This window comes from Mastomys coucha, unplaced genomic scaffold (assembly GCF_008632895.1).
Source record: "Mastomys coucha isolate ucsf_1 unplaced genomic scaffold, UCSF_Mcou_1 pScaffold3, whole genome shotgun sequence".
In the NCBI taxonomy this organism is placed as follows: domain Eukaryota; kingdom Metazoa; phylum Chordata; class Mammalia; order Rodentia; family Muridae; genus Mastomys; species Mastomys coucha.
In genome coordinates this window covers 48,753,911-48,774,148 of record NW_022196909.1, presented here as the reverse complement: position 1 = coordinate 48,774,148, position 20,238 = coordinate 48,753,911, and the positions used below count along the sequence as shown (strand labels likewise).

The 20,238-nt window shown below is 57.9% G+C and overlaps 4 protein-coding genes and 2 long non-coding RNA genes across 14 annotated transcripts in view; 3 read left to right on the top strand and 3 right to left on the bottom strand.

Annotated features, from left to right (window-relative positions):
* Positions 1–32: 32 nt before the first annotated feature.
* On the bottom strand, positions 33–6,290 carry Rxrb (retinoid X receptor beta). 7 transcript variants are annotated; one of them, XM_031346523.1, is made up of 10 exons: positions 6,203–6,290; positions 4,786–5,003; positions 4,101–4,257; positions 3,623–3,802; positions 2,423–2,595; positions 1,982–2,111; positions 1,657–1,789; positions 1,450–1,553; positions 1,160–1,265; positions 33–1,049 (listed from the first exon to the last, which is right to left on the bottom strand). In XM_031346523.1, exons 1-10 carry the CDS (start codon positions 6,258–6,260, stop codon positions 902–904), a joined length of 1,407 nt encoding a protein of 468 aa, XP_031202383.1. In that variant the 5' UTR covers positions 6,261–6,290; the 3' UTR covers positions 33–901. The 7 variants fall into 7 exon arrangements, with proteins under 7 accessions (XP_031202383.1, XP_031202384.1, XP_031202382.1 ...); XM_031346524.1 differs by lacking the exon at positions 6,203–6,290 and adding an exon at positions 5,668–6,137; XM_031346522.1 differs by lacking the exon at positions 6,203–6,290 and adding an exon at positions 5,668–6,011 and having other exon boundaries at positions 1,450–1,541.
* Slc39a7 (solute carrier family 39 member 7) lies at positions 6,255–9,517 on the top strand. The gene is made up of 7 exons (XM_031346530.1): positions 6,255–7,081; positions 7,168–7,336; positions 7,464–7,517; positions 7,625–7,789; positions 7,882–8,016; positions 8,151–8,347; positions 8,756–9,517. Exons 1-7 carry the CDS (start codon positions 6,677–6,679, stop codon positions 9,026–9,028), a joined length of 1,398 nt encoding a protein of 465 aa, XP_031202390.1. The 5' UTR covers positions 6,255–6,676; the 3' UTR covers positions 9,029–9,517.
* Positions 9,518–9,729: 212 nt separating this feature from the next.
* On the top strand, positions 9,730–11,773 carry Hsd17b8 (hydroxysteroid 17-beta dehydrogenase 8). Of its 3 annotated transcripts, XM_031346533.1 has the most exons (9): positions 9,730–9,787; positions 9,951–10,168; positions 10,264–10,380; positions 10,491–10,583; positions 10,686–10,771; positions 10,860–10,944; positions 11,108–11,150; positions 11,335–11,409; positions 11,581–11,773. In XM_031346533.1, the coding sequence occupies exons 1-9, from the start codon at positions 9,742–9,744 to the stop codon at positions 11,595–11,597; spliced, it is 780 nt and encodes a 259-aa protein (XP_031202393.1). In that variant the 5' UTR covers positions 9,730–9,741; the 3' UTR covers positions 11,598–11,773. The 3 variants fall into 3 exon arrangements, with proteins under 3 accessions (XP_031202393.1, XP_031202394.1, XP_031202392.1); XM_031346534.1 differs by lacking the exon at positions 11,581–11,773 and having other exon boundaries at positions 9,951–10,051; positions 11,335–11,545; XM_031346532.1 differs by lacking the exon at positions 11,581–11,773 and having other exon boundaries at positions 11,335–11,537.
* A 1,372-nt stretch (positions 11,774–13,145) lies between these two features.
* Positions 13,146–16,591, top strand: Ring1 (ring finger protein 1). Its single transcript, XM_031346531.1, has 7 exons — positions 13,146–13,308; positions 13,404–13,526; positions 14,340–14,500; positions 14,597–14,812; positions 15,114–15,506; positions 15,734–16,007; positions 16,189–16,591. Exons 2-7 carry the CDS (start codon positions 13,449–13,451, stop codon positions 16,288–16,290), a joined length of 1,224 nt encoding a protein of 407 aa, XP_031202391.1. The 5' UTR covers positions 13,146–13,308; positions 13,404–13,448; the 3' UTR covers positions 16,291–16,591.
* On the bottom strand, positions 13,664–14,823 carry LOC116074259. The gene is made up of 3 exons (XR_004112156.1): positions 14,615–14,823; positions 14,273–14,489; positions 13,664–14,056 (listed from the first exon to the last, which is right to left on the bottom strand). It is a non-coding gene; the product is annotated as an uncharacterized LOC116074259 (long non-coding RNA).
* Positions 16,592–19,852: 3,261 nt separating the features above from the next.
* Positions 19,853–20,238, bottom strand: part of LOC116075122 — a 19,423-nt gene continuing 19,037 nt past the window's right edge. The window contains exon 2 of the long non-coding RNA XR_004112427.1: positions 19,853–20,233. This is a non-coding gene — a long non-coding RNA (uncharacterized LOC116075122). The remainder of the gene's footprint in view (positions 20,234–20,238) is intronic.

Genomic DNA, 20,238 nt, shown 5'->3' with positions numbered 1-20,238 from the left:
CACCCACATTATCTCAGTCCAGAAAACGGTGATTTTAACTGGAAAGCGACTTTTATGTGCAAGTGAAAGATGGGAGGGAGCCCCCCAAAGAGAGCCAGGGCAAAAACCATGCGGCCCAGCACCCATCTGCAGGCTGGCCTCCCCCATCAATTCTCCCCTTCCCAGCCTAGCTGAGCTGAGGACTAGGGAAGAGCTGGAAAAGGAAGGGCTGCCCGCCTCACAGCTCTGGGCTGGGAGGCGGATGAAGACAGAGCCCAGAGAGCTCCAGTACAGGCCACCTGAGGGGCCTCGTTGTCCACATGCCATCTCCAGCCCTGACATTTAAGTCATCCTGGGGATGTACAGTACTTCTTTGAGTCTAACTCCTCACAGGAAATTAAAAATAGCAATGGGTTCCTCCACCTCCACCAGCCCCTTCACTACCCCTTTATTCTTCAGTCTGACTGCAGGAGGTGCTGTGGAAAGGGGGCCTGCAGGAGACAGAGAGGCAGGCCCCTCTGCCCCATCTGCCAAGTCTGGGAAGATGAAGGGCTGTCAGAGCCCTGCTCCCACGACCGTCAGCTTGGGGGGCCTGCCCCACAACACCCCTTTCTGGGGGAGTTCTGTTCCACTCTTCAGAAGGGAGTGAGGCCAAATGAGGAGGGAACAGGGCAGTGTTTTGTGCTGGGGAGCCAGGACGAAGAATCACCTGCACCATGGGAGACCCCGACAAATTCAGAGACTCAAGGCCACTGAAGGTAGACACATAGTTGTCACAGGGATCTGGGGTCCCCTCTGACTTGGAGACCAAGAAAACCCTGCAAGTATTGCCAGATCCCTGGCAGGCTGGGCAAGTCCCCTCCTGCTCTGCCCCCTGCCCAGGCTCAAGTCCTCCTCAGTGACACTCCGTGTGCATCTGGGCTCAGGCTAGCTGGTGGGGAGCCTCTAGCATCTCCATGAGGAAGGTGTCAATGGGGGTGTCGCCAATGAGCTTGAAGAAGAACAGGTGCTCCAGACACTTGAGGCCGATGGAGCGCAGGGCAGGAAGACGGAGCAGCAGCTTGGCAAACCTGAGGTGGGGGTGGGAGGGAGTAAGAGCCAGCATCCCCCAGGCCCTGGGCATACCTGGGCATACCCCAGCTTGACCCTCCGAGGTGTCCGTGACCCTGACGCCCCTCACCGGCCCTGCTGCTCAGGGTACTTCTGCTTGCAGTAGGTCTCCAGTGAGGCGTACACCTTCTCCCGAAGGATCTCCACCTCTCCAGGGTTGGAGAGGCCCTTGGCATCTGGGACGGTCAAGGAGGAAGAACAAGAGGAAGGCGGCAGGTGAATCAAGTCAGGACAGATGGACATGCAGTGCGGCCCTCCCACTGGGTTTGTGGGGCTGGGTCAGAGGGGAAGGCACCAGTGACGTGGCCATTTCAGGGTGAGCTGGGATGTCTGGGCGGAGGCTGGGTGGCCCCCTCTCACCTGGATTAAACAGTATGATTGCCCGCAGGCAGCCAAGCTCTGTCTTGTCCATCCTCATGTCACGCATTTTGGACACTAGCTCTGTCAGCACCCTGGAGAGGGACCTGCAGGTCACTCAAAGGTCACAGCTCAGCCAGCCTTGGACACGGACCAGCCTATAGCTCCACCCCTTCTAGCCACAGGCCAGCCTGGCCAAGAGCCACTGACCGATCAAAGATGGCTCCCACGCCTGCGGAATGGGCTGAGTTTCTGTGCACATGAAGACCCGTGGCCAGGAGGATGCCATCTCGGACATCAATGGACCGATGGGAGAAGGACGCAATGAGGAGCTCATTCCAGCCTAGGGGCCAGAAGGCACCAAGGGTCAGCAGCTGGACACCAGGCCACGGGAACCCAAGTACAAAGAAAATAGGGGCAAAGTAGCCAGCTGGGCTCCCTGAATATGCAAGAGACCGATACTGGGGTCACTGAAGGTCAAGAGGCTAAAGACGGTTTAAATATCAAGAGGTCAAAGACAGTCGTGGTCACTGACCTGCCCGCAGCAGTATGACCTGGTCGTCCAGAGGTAGGGAGGAAAAGTGTGGGATCCTTTTCGCCCACTCGACGAGCGTGAACAGCTGCTTGTCAGCTGCCTGGCAGATGTTAGTCACTGGGTCGTTTGGCTGCAGAGACGGGGTGAGATGCACGGGGAAGGTGAGACACCTTCCTTGTGAGAGGCTTTTACAGCCCTCTCTACACGGTCACTCCCTGCCGGAATCCACCTCTGCAGTCCACGGCATGTTTCTCTCATGGCAGTCAGAAACCACTACCAATACCCCATATCAGAGACAAGACTTTCTGAGACAGAGTCTCACTATGTAGCCATGACTGGCCTAGAACCTGCTATGTAGACCAGGCTGGCCTTGAACTCATGGAGATGCACCTGTCTCTCCCCCCCCACCTTGAGAGAGAAAGAGCCAGTCCCATCACTCACGCTGCTGCCACTGCCCCCGGTCCCCCCAGGACCCTCAGCGCCTTGGTCGCTCTTCTGCTCCACAGCGAGCTCTGCCTCCAAGATCCTGTCCACAGGCATCTCCTCGGGGGCTCCCCCAGCCCCATCTCCATCCCCGTCTTTGTCCTTCCCCCGCTGACGCTCCTCCTGAACCGCTGTGGGGTGGGGAGAGAGAAATGCAAAATTAGAAGCCAGCTATGGGGGGGGTGTCCTGAAACTCACTTGGGGCCTTCTCAGGGCCAATGCCCCTTGAGATAAAGCGACCAGGAAGGTAATTAGGAACAGAGGGAGGGCTAGGATGGTCCAGCAGCAAATCTGTCTAGCACACACCAGACCCTGGGCTCTAACCCATCACCACAAATAATAAATACACGCAGCATAAACGAATAGGCAGATAAAATCAGACGGGTGCAAGAATCCAGGCCGAATCCACATTTAAACAGGCAGACTATGTGCTAAAATACACGTCGACATGCTTCCTGTTCATTAGAGAGCCTTGTGGGCTCCTGCTCCCAGGAGGCTAAGACATTAGTCCCCTAAGTTCACACGACACTCCTGATGGCAAACCCTAAGCTCTGCTGACTACAGAGCAGCGGTAGGAGGAGCTGGTCTGGGTCTAGACGGTGCGTGTTCTGACGCTGGTCCTACCGCTCTGCCTGTGCGACCGCGGGAGGGCTGAGCTTCATCTTCTTTAAAGCAGGAACTGGACCAAAATGAGCCCTAAAATGTCTCTTAGAACTCCAGGAGTCGGCTTTAATTAGACAGAGACAGAAAGACAGACACCAGGTCCTGACCTCTTCAGGGATTCTGTAGCTTAACCAGGTCCAAGGAAAGACTGGGAGACCAGAGAAAGACCACAGTGTCAAAGAGAGGAAGGGGCTGTGTGGAGTGGAGTAAACAGAGACCCATCCTGGGGAAGAGGTCACCTTGCCCTAGAACCAAACTACACTGGGAGGTGGGGTTAGCCCTGAGAAGCAACCATGAAGACACCTTTTAGACAGAGAGGTACTGAGGACCAAGCTGAGGACAGGAAAGAGAAATCAAACTTCGCCCCCTGGAGGAGAAAGCGAGCGCAGTCCCACAGATATGGAGGCCACGGGGCCTTCTCCCTGTCCTCTCAGGGCTCTCCCACAGGGTGGGAGAAAGGCCTGTGACAGTGGCCTGGCCGGGGCAGGCCCTTACCCTCCCTTTTCATGCCAGTGGCCAGGCACTTTTGATAGCGACAGTATTGACAGCGGTTCCGCTGGCGCTTGTCCACTGTACAGTCTTTGTTATCTCGGCACGAGTAGGTCAGGTCCTTCCGAATGGTGCGCTTGAAGAAGCCCTTGCAGCCCTCGCAGCTGTAAACTCCATAGTGCTTGCCTACGAGAGAGAAGTCTGGCAGTTAGGACAGTTTCATGGAGACCTCCTTGCCACTGAGTCTCTTCCCAGTTTGCCCAGAGAGGGACGAAGTCAACACCTTTCCTGCGGTTCACCCAAAAAGGTGAGATAACGCAGCCCTCGGTGACCAGAAACCCTGTACCACCCCCTTTCCGGCCCCTCTCCGCATCTGACAGGAATCTAAATGTCCCATAGGCCTCCTTGCTCTGAACCCTTGGGAACCCCGTAAGCAGTGGTAAACAGCCCATGCCTTCTTCTGCGGCTGTGTTGCGCCCCATACCTGAGCTTCTGTCCCCGCAGATTGCACAAAGCCGTTTGCCAGTCCCAGGGCCACCTGAAGGGGGTGGACAGTGCAGGCCCCGGACCCCTAAGACTGGTGGCTTCACATCTTCAGGGGGGCCAGACCCACCCCCAGGGAGCGACACTGTGGAGTTGATCTGGGGTGGGGGATAGGGAAGTCACAGGAGAGTCTCTCAGATGTCAGGAAACCATTTCCTACTTTCGAGCAAGCTCTGTACTATTCACTCTAGAAGATACTGGGGACACTAGGGTCTAACATAAAGGGCCTTCCTTGCAACCTAACACCACTAACACCAAGAGTGATGTCCACTCTTCTGTAATTGGGCTACACAGTGGCCCTGAAGGGCACATGTCTTAGAAGGGCATATTGAAGTGAAAAGGGTAGCAAGCCACTGTGAGCAGAACAGGACATCAAAAATATTCCCTTTGGGCTTAGTGTTTTTGTTTGTTTTCAAAACAGCTGAGAAGCTCACACCAAAAGACCATTCCCTTCAGGAAGAGCAAGGGGTCTGAGACCACAGGCCTGCTGGGATTAGAGAACTAGAAAGACCAACAGGGTATGGGGAAGTTCACCCAACGATGGGGGGAGTGTTGGGGAGGAGGGTAAGAAATTGAGAACAAGGAACTGAAAGCAGAGTGGCAGTAAGCAGGTCACAACCTCTCACCTGAGGGCTGCTGACAGGCCCGGAGAATCCTGGGGGAGCCGGAGGGGGCAGACCAGGGGACCCCATGGAAGAACTGATGACTGGGAAAGGGGACCCCAGGGGAGGGGGTGGCATTGGAGGTGGAGGGGCTGAAGGGGTAAGAGGTGGGCCAGGAGGAGAAGACGGAGGGATCCCCTGGGGAAGGGGATTTGGGGAGGAGCTGTCTGGGCTTCGGGAATCTGAGAAGCGGGTACATACAAGGCAGACACACGGAGGACAGGGAGAGACAAGAAGAGAAAGTGAGTCTTTTGATCATTCCAAACGGACACTTTAATTCTCCCTGGCCCAGCACAGCCCACAACCCCACAGTTGAGAAATAGCAAGTCGCCAAACAACAAATTTCACTCTTCTGAGAGTCGTGAGAGGAGAGGAGGCGGGTTGACCCAAAAAGAAAAAAAAAAAAAAAAAAAAGGGAGGTAGTTCAGGCGGAGCCTGTGGGGTCCTCCCAAGCTGACCTCCGGAAGGGGGGGGACGTGAAGAAGCACGTGGAGGTGTCCCGGCGCGAACCCCTCGTTCCCAGCTCAGAACATTCGGGGCAAAGAGTGTGGAAGGAATACCCGGTCCCAGAGCGCAAGCTCAGCCTCCGAACGCCCAGAGTCCTCCAGCCCGGGGGGAACGGTGTCCTTCCCACGCCCGATACCTCGCACGCAGGCCCCGCGGCGCAGCACCTGGAGGGCGGAAGCTCCCCCGCCGCACCGCGCAGTGCCGCGCCGCGCCCCGCCCCGGGGGAGGGCGCAGGGCCTCGGGATGGAGAGGGCGCGTGTTTACAAACAAGGGGGCGGGAGCGCGGGGAGGGGGCGCGGGGGACACGCGCCGGCCGGCCGGGGCCCACGGGACACTCACCCCGCCCGCTGTCGCCCATCCCGGCCCGGCCAGCCTCCCCCGGCTCCGGCTCCGGCTCCAGGGCTTGCTGCTCTCCGGCCGCCGCCGCCGCCGCCGCCGCCGCGGGATCCAGCCAGGGCCGCCGCCGCCGCCACCGGGACGCGACCCCACAATGCATCTCTTTTCTCACCCCCACCGGCCCACACTGCCCCGCGGCATGCCGCGGCGGGAGGAAGGGCGGACGGGCGGCCCAAGACATGACGCCGGGGCCGAGGGTCGGGGAGCCCGAGAGGCGCCAGGGACGCGCCGGGGGGCAAGAGCGGGGGGACTCGGGGTGGGGGGCGGCGCCGGGGAGAACGGGCTGCGGCCTGGGGCGGCGCGGCTCAGGCGCCCCGCTCGGCTCGGCGCCCGGCTGACAGCGCCGCCGCGGCCGCCATCTTTGTACAGACGGGAAGTCTCGCCTCGAGCTCCCGCCCCCTGGCCGAGATGGACAGGGAGGAGGCGGTCTCCTCCCGCCCGTCAGCCGCCTCGCCCGCCGTCCCCTCGGATGACCCACCTCGGGCGTGCGCATGCGCGCTGGGGCCGCGGCCGCGCCGGCGTCGGGGCGCCGCCATGTTGGTAAAGGTAGCGGGGCGCGGGCCGAAGGGAGCTCTTCCGGATCTCGCGGGAGCTCGAGGCGTGAGTGCCACGTCCCAGCAAACCGAGAACCGAGAGGATCCCGGAGCCGGTGAGGACTCCCCGCTGCTGCCTTACGGCGCTTTCCAGGCCTCGACCTCCCCCACCCCCCAACTAGTGGGCCATAGAGACGAGGGCCCAGAGAGACCGTGAAGTTGGCGATCAAAGGCTAGAGCGGGGTCGGGGGTGGGGGCCGCTGCATCCAGGAAGGGTGTTGGGATGAAGAGGACTGCCCTCGGGAACAATGTAAGAGGGGAGCGAGTCGTGTAGAGGCGGACAGAAGGGCTTCAAGGGGAGCGGGCCCCGCAGAGTCGAAAGTCAAGCAGAGTCATCCCCGGCTCCTCTGCTCATCGGGATGGCCGGGGGTCTGCGGGCCCCCCGCTGGGTGGCTGTGGGACTGCTGACCTGGGCGGCTTTGGGGCTGCTGGTGGCCGGACACGAGGGTCATGGTGACCTGCACAGAGATGTGGAAGAAGACTTCCATGGCCACAGCCACGGGCACTCACATGAAGATTTCCACCATGGGCACAGCCACGGCCATGGCCATACTCATGAGAGCATCTGGCACGGGCATGCCCACAGCCACGATCATGGACATTCCCATGAGGATCTGCACCATGGCCATAGCCATGGCCACTCCCATGATAGCCTCCACCGCAGAGGACACGGACATGCCCATGAACATAGCCATGGAGCTTCCGGGGAGGCTGGGGCTCCAGGCATCAAGCACCACCTGGACACTGTCACCCTCTGGGCCTATGTGAGTCCCCAGGGGACGTGGGGAAGAGGGACTGGTTCTTAATCGTTGGGAAACTCCATATTTGCCTCCTGACTCCGCTTCTCCAGGCACTGGGGGCCACCGTGCTGATCTCTGCAGCTCCGTTCTTCGTACTCTTCCTCATCCCAGTGGAGTCAAACTCGCCCAGGCATCGCTCTCTGCTCCAGATCCTGCTCAGTTTTGCTTCTGGGGGGCTCCTGGGTGATGCGTTCCTCCACCTCATCCCTCACGCCTTGGGTAAGTAATTTGTGGGCTCCACCTCAGAAGCAGAAGCTGTTTTGTTCTTCCTCTTTAATGATCCCCTGGGATACACATGCCTTGAGCTAAGTATTCCCTCATCTGCCTTTCCTCCCACTCCCCGCAGAACCTCATTCTCATCACACCCCGGAGCAGCCTGGACACGGACACTCCCACAGCGGTGAGAAAGCCGGGGACTGGGATGCTGGGAAGGTCTACCTCTTCCCGCTCTTCACCTCTTACACTTGAGTCTGCACCTCCCATCATGCTTCACTGACTCGTCCCCAGGCCAAGGCCCCATTCTCTCAGTGGGGCTGTGGGTTCTCGGTGGGATTGTCGCCTTCCTTGTGGTGGAGAAGTTTGTGAGACACGTGAAAGGCGGACACGGACACAGCCACGGGCATGGAGACAGCCACGCTCACGGACACAGCCACGCGCATGGAGACAGACACGGTGAGCCCACATTGCCTGCCACACAGCACACTCAGGGTGGACACATGAGAAAGCTCTGTTCCCCACGCTGATCAACTCCTGTTCTCCCTCAGAGTGTTCAAGGGAAAAGCCGAGCTCTGAGGAAGAAAAGGAAGCAGGGGGGGTGCGGAGAAGGAGAGGAGGAAACCCGGGGCCCAGAGATGGCCCCGTGAAACCTCAGAACCCTGAAGGAGAAAGAGCAGGCTCAGGTAAGGGATAAGTTGATGGTTCACTGTGAGTTTCTCAGGTGACGGTGGGGATGTAGGAAATGGGGGTTGGGAGTGTACATGGAACAGCTTGATGGATGCCTGCAGTCATTTTTGTCTTGTCTCTTTGCAAAAAGACCTGCGTGTGTCCGGGTACCTGAATCTGGCTGCTGACTTGGCACACAACTTCACAGACGGGCTGGCCATTGGTGCTTCCTTTCGTGGGGGCCGAGGGCTAGGGATCCTGACCACAATGACAGTCCTGCTGCATGAGGTGCCTCATGAGGTCGGGGACTTCGCCATCTTGGTCCAGTCTGGCTGCAGCAAGAAGCAGGTTAGTGCCGTCTGCCCATCATTAGCTCCTAACAAGCTACACTGCCATCGACTTATGCACAGCCTGGAAAGGACCTCTGATGGCTCAAGGTTCATCAGGAGATGTCTGTCCTAGTACTCCCTCCTCAACACTTTATTTACCTGGCTGTTTGGGGGCCTGGGGGCCTGGGGTTCCGTCCTGAGGCAGAGTCTCATTGAGTACGTGTTAGTTAGCCAGGAATCCCAGGCAGCTGCCTGCCTCTGCTCCCTGGTGCTGGTGCCTGGGATTCAGGTTCCCGTCCTCAGGCTTCTGCAGCAAGCACTACCTGTGGATCCATCTTCCAGCCCCTCAGCTGTCTCTCTCCTTTCCTTAACACTGGGCCCACCTAATCTTTAGCGGTTGATCGTCTTTCTCTTTCCTGCCCACCAGGCGATGCGTCTGCAACTCGTGACTGCAATTGGAGCATTGGCAGGCACAGCCTGTGCCCTTCTCACGGAGGGAGGGGCAGTGGGCAGTGAAGTGGCAGGTGGTGCAGGTCCCGGCTGGGTCCTGCCATTCACTGCAGGTGGATTTATCTATGTAGCCACAGTGTCCGTGCTACCGGAGCTATTGAGAGAGGCATCTCCATTGCAGTCACTTCTGGAGGTGCTGGGGCTGCTGGGGGGTGTTGCCATGATGGTCCTGATTGCCCATCTTGAGTGAGGGGTGGGGTGTCCTGGCCACTGCTAATGCCAGAAGGAGTTTCAGCCTTGGAGATTAGCGTCTTTGCTATTTGAGGTCTTAGAGGTATGAGAGTCATACGGAGCATGAGAGGCCAGCGGGACCACGGTGTGGGAGGCTGCCCAGCAGGGTTGTCGATTTTGGGAAAATAAATGGGACCATGAAGAAGGCTGGGAAGACAGTGGCCTACCTGTTGGTCCCTAGGCTACATTTCCCAGAACCAGCATGCCACACGGGCCCTCCAAGGTCCATCTCCCTCCGAACTAGTTAGTGATGGCTTCAGGGGAGACCTGGCAGAAGGAGTGGGGTAGACATCAATCGTGTGTCCTGATTTAAAAGGGGGGGCCGGCAGGGGTGTTACTTGAAAAAATGTCACAGCCTGATTTTTGTTTCTACTCATTTTATACCACTGTTTGAATGGGTGGGGAGGAACGGTGACCAGAAATAAAAGAACTTGGATCTTCTGCCCCACATGCAGCCTTTGTCTTTTTGGGGGGAACTGGGCCCCTTGTCTCCTGGACTCCCTAGGACCCCAAGTGATGGTGGATGGTCATGCCCCCGTGGTGGGAGGTCGCGCTGGTGGCTGCCAAAGGCCTATGGCTTGTGGGGTTTCCATTGGGCCCAGACCGGGCTTAGCCACGCCCCTGGCGTGCTCGGATTGGCCCGGGCTTGGGACACGCCCACCCACAGCCGCCATGGCGTCTCAGCTCCGGCTCCGCTCCGCGCTGGCCCTGGTCACAGGTTCAGGGGTTCCCTCTCCGGGTGGGTTGGGGTGCCCGGGCCATGTCAGCGAGAGCCACCCTTGAAGTCCCTGGCCCCGTTGCCCCGAGTTTCAGTCACTTTGCGCCCCGTGACCTCTGACCCCGGCCCGTCTTCTCCCGCTACCGCGGACTTCCCATCTCAGGTGCGGGTAGCGGCATCGGCCGTGCGATCAGCATACGCCTAGCGGCAGAGGGCGCCGCCGTGGCCGCCTGCGACCTGGACGAGGCCGCGGCCCAGGACACGGTGCGGCTGCTGGGAAGCCCGGGGAGCGAGGAGGGCGCGCCGCGCGGGAAGCACGCCGCCTTCCAGGCGGACGTGTCTCAGGGCCCCGCGGCCAGACGCCTGCTGGAGCAAGTGCAGGTGAACCGGGCGCTGTGCCGTGCCGTGCTGCGCCGCACACCCCTCCGCTAGGCCCTTTGTGGGCTTGGGTGTTAGCCTCCCCCTCCCTCCCATAGGCCTGCTTTTCTCGCCCGCCATCTGTCGTTGTGTCCTGTGCGGGCATCACACGCGATGAGTTTCTGCTCCACATGTCGGAAGAAGACTGGGACCGAGTCATAGCTGTCAACCTCAAGGTGGTGATCTCTAAACCTGGGACTTGTGCCCGCCCCCAGCCCGGGGAAGTGCTTGGAGGAAGGCTGCCACTCCAGCTGATCTTGCCAGCCTTGTTACCCTCTCGTGCCAGGGCACCTTCCTAGTCACTCAGGCTGCAGCCCAGGCTTTGGTGTCGAGTGGAGGTCGTGGCTCCATCATCAACATTAGTAGCATTGTTGGAAAGGTCAGGATGCGTCGGGCCAGGCCGACTTAGCCACGTGGGCGCTGGGAAGCGGCTTCCCTGTGGACGACTCCTGACTCACCCTGGGTCTCTGACTCACTGTAGGTGGGGAATATCGGACAAACAAATTATGCGTCCTCCAAAGCAGGAGTGATTGGACTCACCCAGACTGTAGCCCGAGAGCTTGGACGGTGGGTCAGGCTGGGGATACCGTGGGGACCTTGGCAAGGGGAGGGTCAGTGTCCTTCCCGGGATCAGCATCCATTCTTCCTCTCACAGACATGGAATCCGATGTAACTCAGTCCTCCCAGGGTTCATTGTAACGCCCATGACCCAGCAAATGCCAGATAAAGTGAAGGACAAGGTAGGCTGTGGGTGGAGGGCAGTCTGTCAGAGGAGGTCTCTGAGGGAGATTGCTGGGCACAGTGCAAACAGTATTTCAGACATGTACATGATGAGGGATGAAAAAATAAGGGGGGAAAAAGTCCATAAAAGAAACTTCTACCCACGTGAGCGTTTCCTTACAGGTAACTGCAATGATTCCGTTGGGACACATGGGGGACCCTGAGGGTGAGCATGGATTGGGAGAAGGGGCTGAGGGGGCTTAAATCTGTAGTAGTTTTGAAAAGGTCGCACAGGGATTAATGATTGGTGTAGGTTTAGGACTTTTTTGCGGGGGAGGGAGGGGAGGTAGAGGGGATAGCCAGTCTGGATCTATGGAAGTGAGATGGCCCTTCCCCCACCATCCCCATAGATGTGGCAGATGTGGTTGCGTTCTTGGCATCTGAAGACAGTGGATACATCACGGGGGCCTCCGTGGAAGTCAGTGGTATGAGGCCTTCATGGGGAGGGGGACAGGAAAACAGAACCCAGGTTGTATGAGAAAGTGACGGGGACCCTGCAGCCCGAAGGACAGAGACCCCCTTCTTTAGATCAGGGACAGAAGTGGGTGCCTACATTCCCACCCACGCACCTGTCCCGATGCTTCTGCCCCTCTCAGGAGGTCTTTTCATGTAACTGCCTGATGGAAGCCGGACTCTACTCACTCCCCCCACCACTGCCTGGCCTCCTGCTGATGAGGACGCTAAGTTCCCAGGCTACAAAAGAGATGGCAGTGTGTGGCTCAGGCATGCTGAATATGGAAGGCAGGGGTGCTTGTGACCCTAATAAATTCCAAATCCTCTTCCCTGCCACCTCCGGTTCTTCTTGTGTCCAAGCCCTCAGACCCTTCCCCACCTCCCCCTCTCTCCCCTTTCCGAAGGATTGTTCCCTTTCACTGCCTGGTCTCCCAGGGCAACCCCCGCCGCCGGGTGTGAGAGGAAAGAGTGTATGTCACTGTGTATGCGTGACACTCTGGGTCTTTTCGGAGGGAGGGGAGTCTGTCCCCACCCCCTTTCATTGGTTCTGCAGCACCAGTCATTTGCCCCCCCACCCCATTCCCCGAGTTCCTTATGGCCCCCAAGGGTGATTTGTTCTTGGCCCCATCCTGGTGTCCAGTCTGGCCTTGGAAGGGGGTCTTGGAACAGGTGGCCCTCCCCCACTCCTCCTTTCTCTTTTCCCCTCCCTTCTCTCCACCTTACAATAGCTGCAGCCGGCCTGGGGTCGGATGGGGGGGATTAGGGGAGGGGGCCAGGATTAGGGGAATGGACTAGCCGATGAAAGGGGCTGGAGGAGAGCAGAAGGGAGGGGGCTGGGAAGAGGAGGAGGAGGAAGGGGAGGGGGTCCTTGCTAATCGACTCCGGTGCCCACATAAGGACTGGCCACGGACTGAAGGAGAGAACAGGGAAGTAGGGGATAACTGGGTTGGGGGGCGAGGGGACCCACTGCTAACTTGTCCCAGAGATAGGCCACCCCCTAGCAGCCGCTGCGCAGGCTGGCGGGAGGGACGAGCACCCATCACGGTCTCTTCCTCCGTGCCCCTTATTCCCGACTCTGAACCGGCTCTCAACCGGTATGGCCCTGCTCCCTTCCCCTTCTCTCTCTTCCTCGTCCGCTTCCTTCACTCCGAGTTCCGGAGTGGCTCTGCCTACTTTCCCACGCCAGACATTCACTCGTGTCTTCCCCGATCACCCCCCCCCCTCAGGGGCCCGCCCCATCTGGTGTCCCCGCTTCGGCGCGGCGTCTCCATCCCCGGAGCCTCCGGTGCGCTTCTCTCCCCGTCCCGGGCCGCGGCTCCTGATTGTCCAAACGCAATTCTCGAGTCTCTGGCTCCGGCCGAGAGTTGCGTCTGGACGTCCCGAGCCGCCGCCCCCAAACCTCGAGGGGGGAGAGGCCGGGCGGAGCGCGGGACGGTACCCGGACACCCGGGACTCCGCCGCAGCCCTAGGCGCTCAGGGCGCGCGCCCAGCCGCGGAGGTGCAGCTGCGGCTGCCTTTCCGGGTTTCCCAGGCCCCGGCTTGGGAGAAGCCCGGAATCGGCGCCACGGAGGGGATCTCTGCCCTCGGGTTCTCCACTCGCACCGGGCCGGCTCAGCGCGCGCCCCGCGGGGGAGGGGGAACCCGGTTCCACGGCGCGCGTGGCGCGTGAGGGCGGTGACGTCTCCGTCGCTGGGTGGGGAGACAGGGAGGGCGGAAGTGACGTCGTGCCCCAGCGCCCGAGCCATGGCGGCGGCGGCGGTAGCAAGGGTTGCGGCGTGAGTGGCAGCTGCGGACTGAGCGGACCTGGGCGGCGGAGCCCCGGGGTCCCCGGGGAGAGGCCCTCAGCAGGGCAGCGCGAAGGCCGGAGCCGGGTGAGGGGCCGCGGGGTGCGCGCCCAGGGTCAGGGGGCGGGGTCTGCAGAGGGGCGGCCCCGACAGCGTCTCCCTCCCCCCAAACCCCTCCGCAGACTCCGTCGAGCCCCGCTTGGAGGGGGGGTCCGTGCCCCGTCACCATGACGACGCCGGCGAATGCACAGAATGCCAGCAAAACGTGGGAACTGAGTCTCTATGAGCTGCACCGGACCCCGCAGGTGACAGGGAGCTTCCAGCTCCGGCTTCCTCCCTCCCGCCAACCCTCCCCCTCCCCCACCACACACTCTTCGGTGCCGGACTCTGTCTTTGCTTCACCTTTGATCTTCTCAAAGCACTACTAACTACACTTACCTCGTTCGATCCGATTTAACCCCTCAAAGCGGCCACGACAGAGAGGTACAGCAGATATTAGTGTCTTAATTCAAGCACGGTAAACAGGCGCCAGAACTTGCCGTCCCTGGCTCGTCTCAACAGCCACGTGTCAGTGTACACATATATTCATCCTGCGAGCTTAACTAGGATTCCCTCTCCAGTATTCCGACTCACGTGCGCTGGGACGACGTCGGAGTCTGTCTTAACAGGCACCCTGAGCTTGGAGTCTTAGGGAGTCTTGCTCTTTAGAGTTTTAAGAAAGCCTGTTGAGGCCGGATCTGATGGATGGCCGGATCCTTTAACCCCGGCACTCCTGAAGCAGGGAGGTCAGTCTGGTTAGAGGCCTGCCAGGACTACATGCCTATGGAGACCCTGTCTTGAAAACAGAAAACAAAAAATAAAGAAGTCTGTTGCATAAATATCCTCCAATCCATAAATCTGTGCCTTCCCCAGCCGTAGTCCTCTCCACAAACCTCTGGTCCTTCTGTTTCAAAACTCCTTGTAAATGGGCCCTCACCCCTTCTGTCCTGGTAATTTCCAAGTCATTGGTCTCCCCCATCAGTTTGGTCAATGTGGTTGTCCAGGTTCTTACCTTTCTCAAAGCTTGCCTCTAAAGTTCCCTTTCCCTCTCCCGCCACTGCTGCCTGCTGATGACCCAGGAAGCCATCATGGATGGTACAGAGATTGCGGTTTCGCCTCGGTCACTGCATTCGGAGCTCATGTGTCCCATCTGTCTGGACATGCTGAAGAACACAATGACCACCAAGGAGTGCCTGCACAGGTTCTGCTCGGACTGCATCGTCACTGCCCTGAGGAGCGGGTAACAGGAGGGACATGTCTGCCATGGGGCCAGGCGGGTCAACCTGGGCATCCATGATGGGAGCTGACCCTACAGAGCTTCTTCCTTCCACCCCAGGAACAAGGAGTGCCCTACCTGCCGGAAAAAGCTGGTATCCAAGCGGTCCCTGCGGCCGGACCCCAACTTCGACGCTCTGATCTCCAAAATCTATCCTAGCCGGGAGGAATATGAGGCCCATCAGGACCGGGTGCTCATCCGCCTCAGCCGCCTGCACAACCAGCAGGCGCTGAGCTCCAGTATCGAGGAGGGGCTTCGGATGCAGGCCATGCACAGGTGTGGGGCCTCAGAGAACATATTACCCGTGGGTCTTGTCTGGAGTGTGGGCCTCGTAGTCTGAGCTTGGGCTGCCAGGTGTTCATCCACCATGCAGCTGACATTGGGATTGAGGGCAAGTGTCTGTTTTCAAGCAAGTTAACCTCGACAGCCCTCTTTAAGCCTGTCTCTTCAACCATCAAATACAGATAAACAGGAAGTGTCACTTAGTAGGGCTTCCACGGCCTCGGGGGTCCTCTGAAGTTTAACACTTAAGGGCTTGAATCCTGTTCCTTGTAACCTGGAGTGTTTGTTTCTACAGGGCCCAGCGCGTGAGGCGCCCGATGCCTGGATCTGACCAGACAGCCGCAATGAGTGGTGGGGAAGGAGAACCTGGGGAGGGGGAAGGGGACGGAGAGGACGTCAGCTCTGACTCCGCCCCAGACTCTGCTCCAGGCCCCGCTCCCAAGCGACCCCGAGTAGGGGGTGCAGGGGGCGGCAGCAGTGTAGGGACAGGGGGTGGTGCTGCTGGTGGGGCTTGCGGCGGTGCTGGTTCTGAAGATTCTGGCGACCGGGGCGGCACCCTAGGAGGGGGGACCCTAGGCCCCCCAAGCCCTCCCGGAGCTCCCAGTCCTCCAGAGCCAGGTGGAGAGATCGAGCTTGTGTTCCGGCCCCATCCCCTGCTTGTGGAGAAAGGAGAGTACTGCCAGACTAGGTGAGGAGCCCCGCCTTTTGCTCCTAAACCACCCGGAGACATCTGCGTCAGACGGGGGTGGGGGTGGGGGTTTCAGGCCTGGGGGTGTAGTTCAGTCAGTAGGGTGTTTGTCAAGCGTGCATGAGTCCCTGAGTGACAAGGTAGAGGCTAGCCTGGGGTACCCGAATCCCCAGCCAGACCTTTTGGAGATAGCTGCCCTCAGGGGAACTATCCTGTCCCCCGACCAGGTACGTGAAGACTACTGGGAACGCCACAGTGGACCACCTCTCCAAGTACTTGGCCCTGCGCATCGCCCTGGAGAGGAGGCAGCAGCAGGAGACCGCAGAGCCTGGAGGGCCTGGCGGGGGTGCCTCGGACTCCGGCGGACCTGACGGGGGTGGTGGGGAGAGGGGGCTTGCCGGAGGAAGCGAAGGTCCTGAGGAGCCTGCCTTGCCCAGCCTGGAAGGTGTCAGCGAAAAGCAGTATACCATCTACATAGCTCCTGGGGGCGGAGCGTTCACGGTGAGCATCTGCTGATGGTAGCAGAGAGAAGGGTGGGGACCAATGTCTGAGCTCCTGCTCTGTGGGCTCCCTGTGGGCTCCCGTTGGGCCACACCCTCTCTGGTTTTCAGACCCTTCCCCCTTTTTCCTCTTGTCCATTTCCTCTTCTAACTCCCCCCACCGTCTCTCCCCACCTCCCCAGACGCTGAACGGCTCACTGACCTTGGAGCTTGTGAACGAGAAGTTCTGGAAGGTGTCCAGGCCGCTAGAGCTCTGCTATGCTCCCACGAAGGACCCAAAATGACGACGTCACAAGGGGACAGCCGGAAGATGGGGACCGCGGGGTGTCTCTGCGTCCCAGCTCAGCCTGCCAGCTTCATCTCCCAGGGCGCCCCCAGCCAGACAGCAAGAGGACAAACAAGGACAGACAGCTTTTATACAAAGTATCTATATTGAATCAGTCTCTATTGTACAGCACGGGACCTGTGCCCACTACTGCCTTTTCTATGGACCCTAGCTGCCCACCCTGCCAGTGCCAGGGAGGTGGACAAGACCCCCCTCCCCGACCTCCTCCCTAAACAAATTTGCTTATTTCTTCTTTGAAACCTGCAGTTCTCTGTGTGTGTCTCTCAGGGGGAGGGGGCTGAGAGATGGCTCAGCGGCTAAGAGCGCTGGCCTCTCCTGAAGAGGACCCATTGGACTCCTAGCATCCACACGGTAGCTTACCAACATCAGTAACTCCAGTGCCAGGGCATTGGATGCCCTTTTCTGACCTCTGCAGTCACCAGGAACACATGTGGTACACTGACTGGTGCAGGAGAAACAACCAAACACACAGAATTAAAAGTATTAAGCTGGGTGTGTGGACGCACACCTTTAATTCCGGTGCTTGGGAGGCAGAGGCAAGTGGATCTCTGTAAGTTTGGGGGCAGCCTGGTCTATAGAGTGAGTTCCAGGCCAGGCAAGACTACTACATAGTAGTGAGACCCTGCGTTTAAAAACAACAACCAAGGGCTGGAGAGATGACTCAGCAGTTAAGAGCACTGACTGCTCTTCCGAGGGTTCTGAGTTCCATTCCCAGCAACCACATGGTGGCTCACAACCATCCGTAATGCGATCTTATGTCCTCTTCTGGAGTGTCTGAAGACAGCTACAGTGTGCTCACATACATAAAAATAAATAAATCTTAAACAAATTAAAACAACCCCCCCAAAATAATAACAACAAAAAACCCAACAAACCAAATATAAAACACTTTTAATTGGGAAAGAAAGCTTAAGACTCAGGAAATTGGGGTTGTAAACAGGAAGGTGGTACCACAGGTTAGCTCCTGTAACTCCCTCCCCCTCTTCAAAAATACAAATGAGGGCTGAAGAGATGGCTCAGTGGGTAAGAGCACCGACTGCTCTTCCAGAGGTCCTGAGTTCAAATCCCAGCAACCACGCCCTCTTCCGGTGCATCTGAAGACAGCTCCAGTGTACTTATTTATAATAATAAATAAATCTTTGGGCCAGAGCCAGCTGGGACTGAGCAAGTGGAGTTTAGTGGAGCGAGTGGGGTTGACCAAAGTGAGCAAAGGTCCTAAAAGTTAATTTCTAACAAGTACATGAAGGCTCACAACTATCTGTACAGCTACAGTGTGTACTCATGTGTATATATATATATATAATACATCCTTTAAAAAAATACAAATGAAGAGGGAGGAGCCAGCCATTGTAGAAATTCCTGTAATCCCAGGCTCTGATTGGCAGAGCCGGAAGGATTGCCACACTGAAACCAGCCTGGTCTATACGATGAATGCCAAGCTAGCCTGGACCAGCCTGGTCTACACGATGAATTCCAAGCTAGCCTGGGCTAGTTCCACCTGATCCAAAAGCAAACACCTGAAGAAAAGGGAACTAGTGAAGAGAGGATGGGGGGCGGGGGGAGTCCAAAGCTTACTCTGCACAAACCCAATGGCCGAGTCAGAGTCAGATCCAGCTAGCCTTCAGGATGGGCAGGGCAGTCTCCACGGTAAAGTCGGTCAGGCCACTGAGAGGGTGAAGCCACGAAACTCGAAGGGTAGATTCTCACCGCTGCTGGTGTCAGAAATGACGGGCAATGGGGCTTTGAGAACCAGTTGTGACCTTGGTCTGGAGTCTCAGACAAGTCTAGGGTTGCCTGGACAGGCCTTCAGCAAAACAAATAACCTCTCTCCCCTCCCCACTGCCCATGGCACCCTGCCCCAGCATCCCTACCTCCTTACATTCTGTCGTGGCAGGGCCTCAAGATGCTGCAGGCTGGATGGCCTCTCTTGGGTTTTCTTGTGTGACCCCTCCCTGGTACTGTCAGTTACAGCCCACCCACGGTCCCCATGCATATGGCAGATCTGGCAGAGTGCCACCATGGTCCCACAGAGGTCAAGATGCTCTCTCACCCCTCCATGCAGCCCCATTCTGCAGCATTCGTCCTGGGCCCCTCCTCACCTTCTTTTAAAAAAGATTTATTTTAAGTGAGTGCACTGTTGCTGTCTTCAGACGCACCAGAAGAGCACATTAGATCCCAAGACAGATGGTTGTGAGCCACCATCTCTTGTGTAGTTGCAGGGAATTGAACTCAGGACCTCTGGAAGAGCAGTCAGTGCTCTTAACTGCTGTGCCATCTCTCCAGCCCTTTGTTTGTTTTTTGTTTGTTTGTTTGTTTGTTTTTTAGTTAGGGTGGCACTATGTCACTCTGGGTGTCTAGAATCCACTAGTAGACCAGGCTAGCTCTGAACTCTCAGAGCTCTGCTCCTGAGTGCGCCCATGCCCAGCGGCATTCCCTTAATTCAGAGCCCGAATTGCATAGGTTGAGCAGCCCAGTGGGCTTTAGCCCCCAGAGATTTGAGGTAAAGAAGGAACCCGGGTGAGACACGGCTGAAGCCCCCTTCAAGCAGGGAGGACCCCCACCCCCGCCAGCAGCTTCTGTGCCTCGCTGCCTGGCTTCCTTTTCACTGCAATACTTCTCGGGTTTTCCCCATCTCCCCCTCCCTACCCATGCGTAACTATGAACTTCATAGACATGGCTTCCTATTTGGAGACAGCATGTGTGGGCCTGCTCCAGGTCTCCCTGGCTAAGTGTCTCCCACTCCTGCCAACTGGGAAGAGGAGCATTTGAGTGGGGCACTAGTTGTCCACGCTTCAACCCCAGATAGGGTATTTTCTCCCGACATCCTCTTCTGTCAAGGTAGTATTAGGACTCAGCAGGCTGAGAGATACAAAGTATAAAAAGTAAGTATACAAAATATAAAAAAGGAGAGCTTGACTTCCCTAGAAGGCAGAGGTGGGGAAGGATGAAGAATAAAGGAAGAGGCAAACGTGGACCAAGTCTGGGTTTGCAGACGCAAGCCTCTGGGTCTTTCTGTGGTGTCCTGGCCTGTAAAACAGGAGACTAGGTGAGGTGGCTGGTACGTGCCCATGATCCTAACACTTAGGAAGTAGACAGAGAAGGACAAGGAGGTCCTAACCAGCCTGCTCACATAGCAAGTTCAAGGTCAGTCTGCGTGAGGCTGTGTGATGGCTAATATTGTTAGAATCACCAGGCGCCTGGGTGGTTCTTGGCAGATATTATGTATATATACTAGCAGGTTGTAGTGACACACACCCTTAATCCTGGCACTCAGGAGGCAGAGGCAGGAGGATCTCTGTGAGTTCAAGGGCAGTTCTACACAGTAAGCTCTAGGACAGCAGGGTTATGGAGAGACCCTGTCTCAAAGGCTAGCCTCTACGCGTGTCTGTGAGGGGTTGTCTTTGTTAATTGACGTGGAAGCCCATCTTAACTGTGTTGGGCCTTTCTTTGGCAGGGGATCCTGGGCTGTATAAAGTGGGGAAGTGGGCTGATTACGGGCATTTGCTCCTTGCTTCCCGACTGCACATGTGATGTGACCTGATGCTTCAGGCTGGCCACTTTGACTTCGAGGCCCACAATGGCCTTGAACTGTGAACCAGAATAAGCCTACCCCCCTTTATATTGTCCTTTGGGGGAAAGAAACGAAGATGTTTTGTCTAAAAGAGGGGAGGGCAAGGTGGTCTTTACCACAGCGCAGCTCTCGGGGGGGACCTTAGTGGTCGTCATGCTAATCATGGGTCGCCTAAGCAGAGCCTATAGGGGCCATGGGGTCATTTCTTCAGTGAAGGAACAAATGCGTGTGCAGCAGTGAGTGAGAGCAGGAGTTAGAGTCAGGGAGGCCAGATCTAGTACTAGACCCGGCTATGGCTTCTTCTTGTCACCTTGG

Coding starts and splice junctions, on each gene's coding strand:
- Rxrb (XM_031346524.1), bottom strand. CDS start 5,905: ATGTCTTGGGCCGCCCGTCCGCCCTTCCTCCCGCCGCGGCATGCCGCG. Junction 5,004..5,667: donor GATGGGCGACAGCGGGCGGG/GTGAGTGTCCCG, acceptor CCCGCTTCTCAG/ATTCCCGAAGCCCAGACAGC. Junction 2,112..2,422: donor CCGGGGGCAGTGGCAGCAGC/GTGAGTGATGGG, acceptor CCGTCTCTGCAG/CCAAACGACCCAGTGACTAA.
- Slc39a7 (XM_031346530.1), top strand. CDS start 6,677: ATGGCCGGGGGTCTGCGGGCCCCCCGCTGGGTGGCTGTGGGACTGCTG. Junction 7,337..7,463: donor CCTCATCCCTCACGCCTTGG/GTAAGTAATTTG, acceptor CACTCCCCGCAG/AACCTCATTCTCATCACACC. Junction 7,790..7,881: donor CGCGCATGGAGACAGACACG/GTGAGCCCACAT, acceptor GTTCTCCCTCAG/AGTGTTCAAGGGAAAAGCCG.
- Hsd17b8 (XM_031346532.1), top strand. CDS start 9,742: ATGGCGTCTCAGCTCCGGCTCCGCTCCGCGCTGGCCCTGGTCACAG. Junction 10,169..10,263: donor GCCTGCTGGAGCAAGTGCAG/GTGAACCGGGCG, acceptor TCCCTCCCATAG/GCCTGCTTTTCTCGCCCGCC. Junction 10,772..10,859: donor GTAGCCCGAGAGCTTGGACG/GTGGGTCAGGCT, acceptor TTCCTCTCACAG/ACATGGAATCCGATGTAACT.
- Ring1 (XM_031346531.1), top strand. CDS start 13,449: ATGACGACGCCGGCGAATGCACAGAATGCCAGCAAAACGTGGGAACTG. Junction 13,527..14,339: donor AGCTGCACCGGACCCCGCAG/GTGACAGGGAGC, acceptor CTGATGACCCAG/GAAGCCATCATGGATGGTAC. Junction 14,813..15,113: donor CGGATGCAGGCCATGCACAG/GTGTGGGGCCTC, acceptor TTGTTTCTACAG/GGCCCAGCGCGTGAGGCGCC.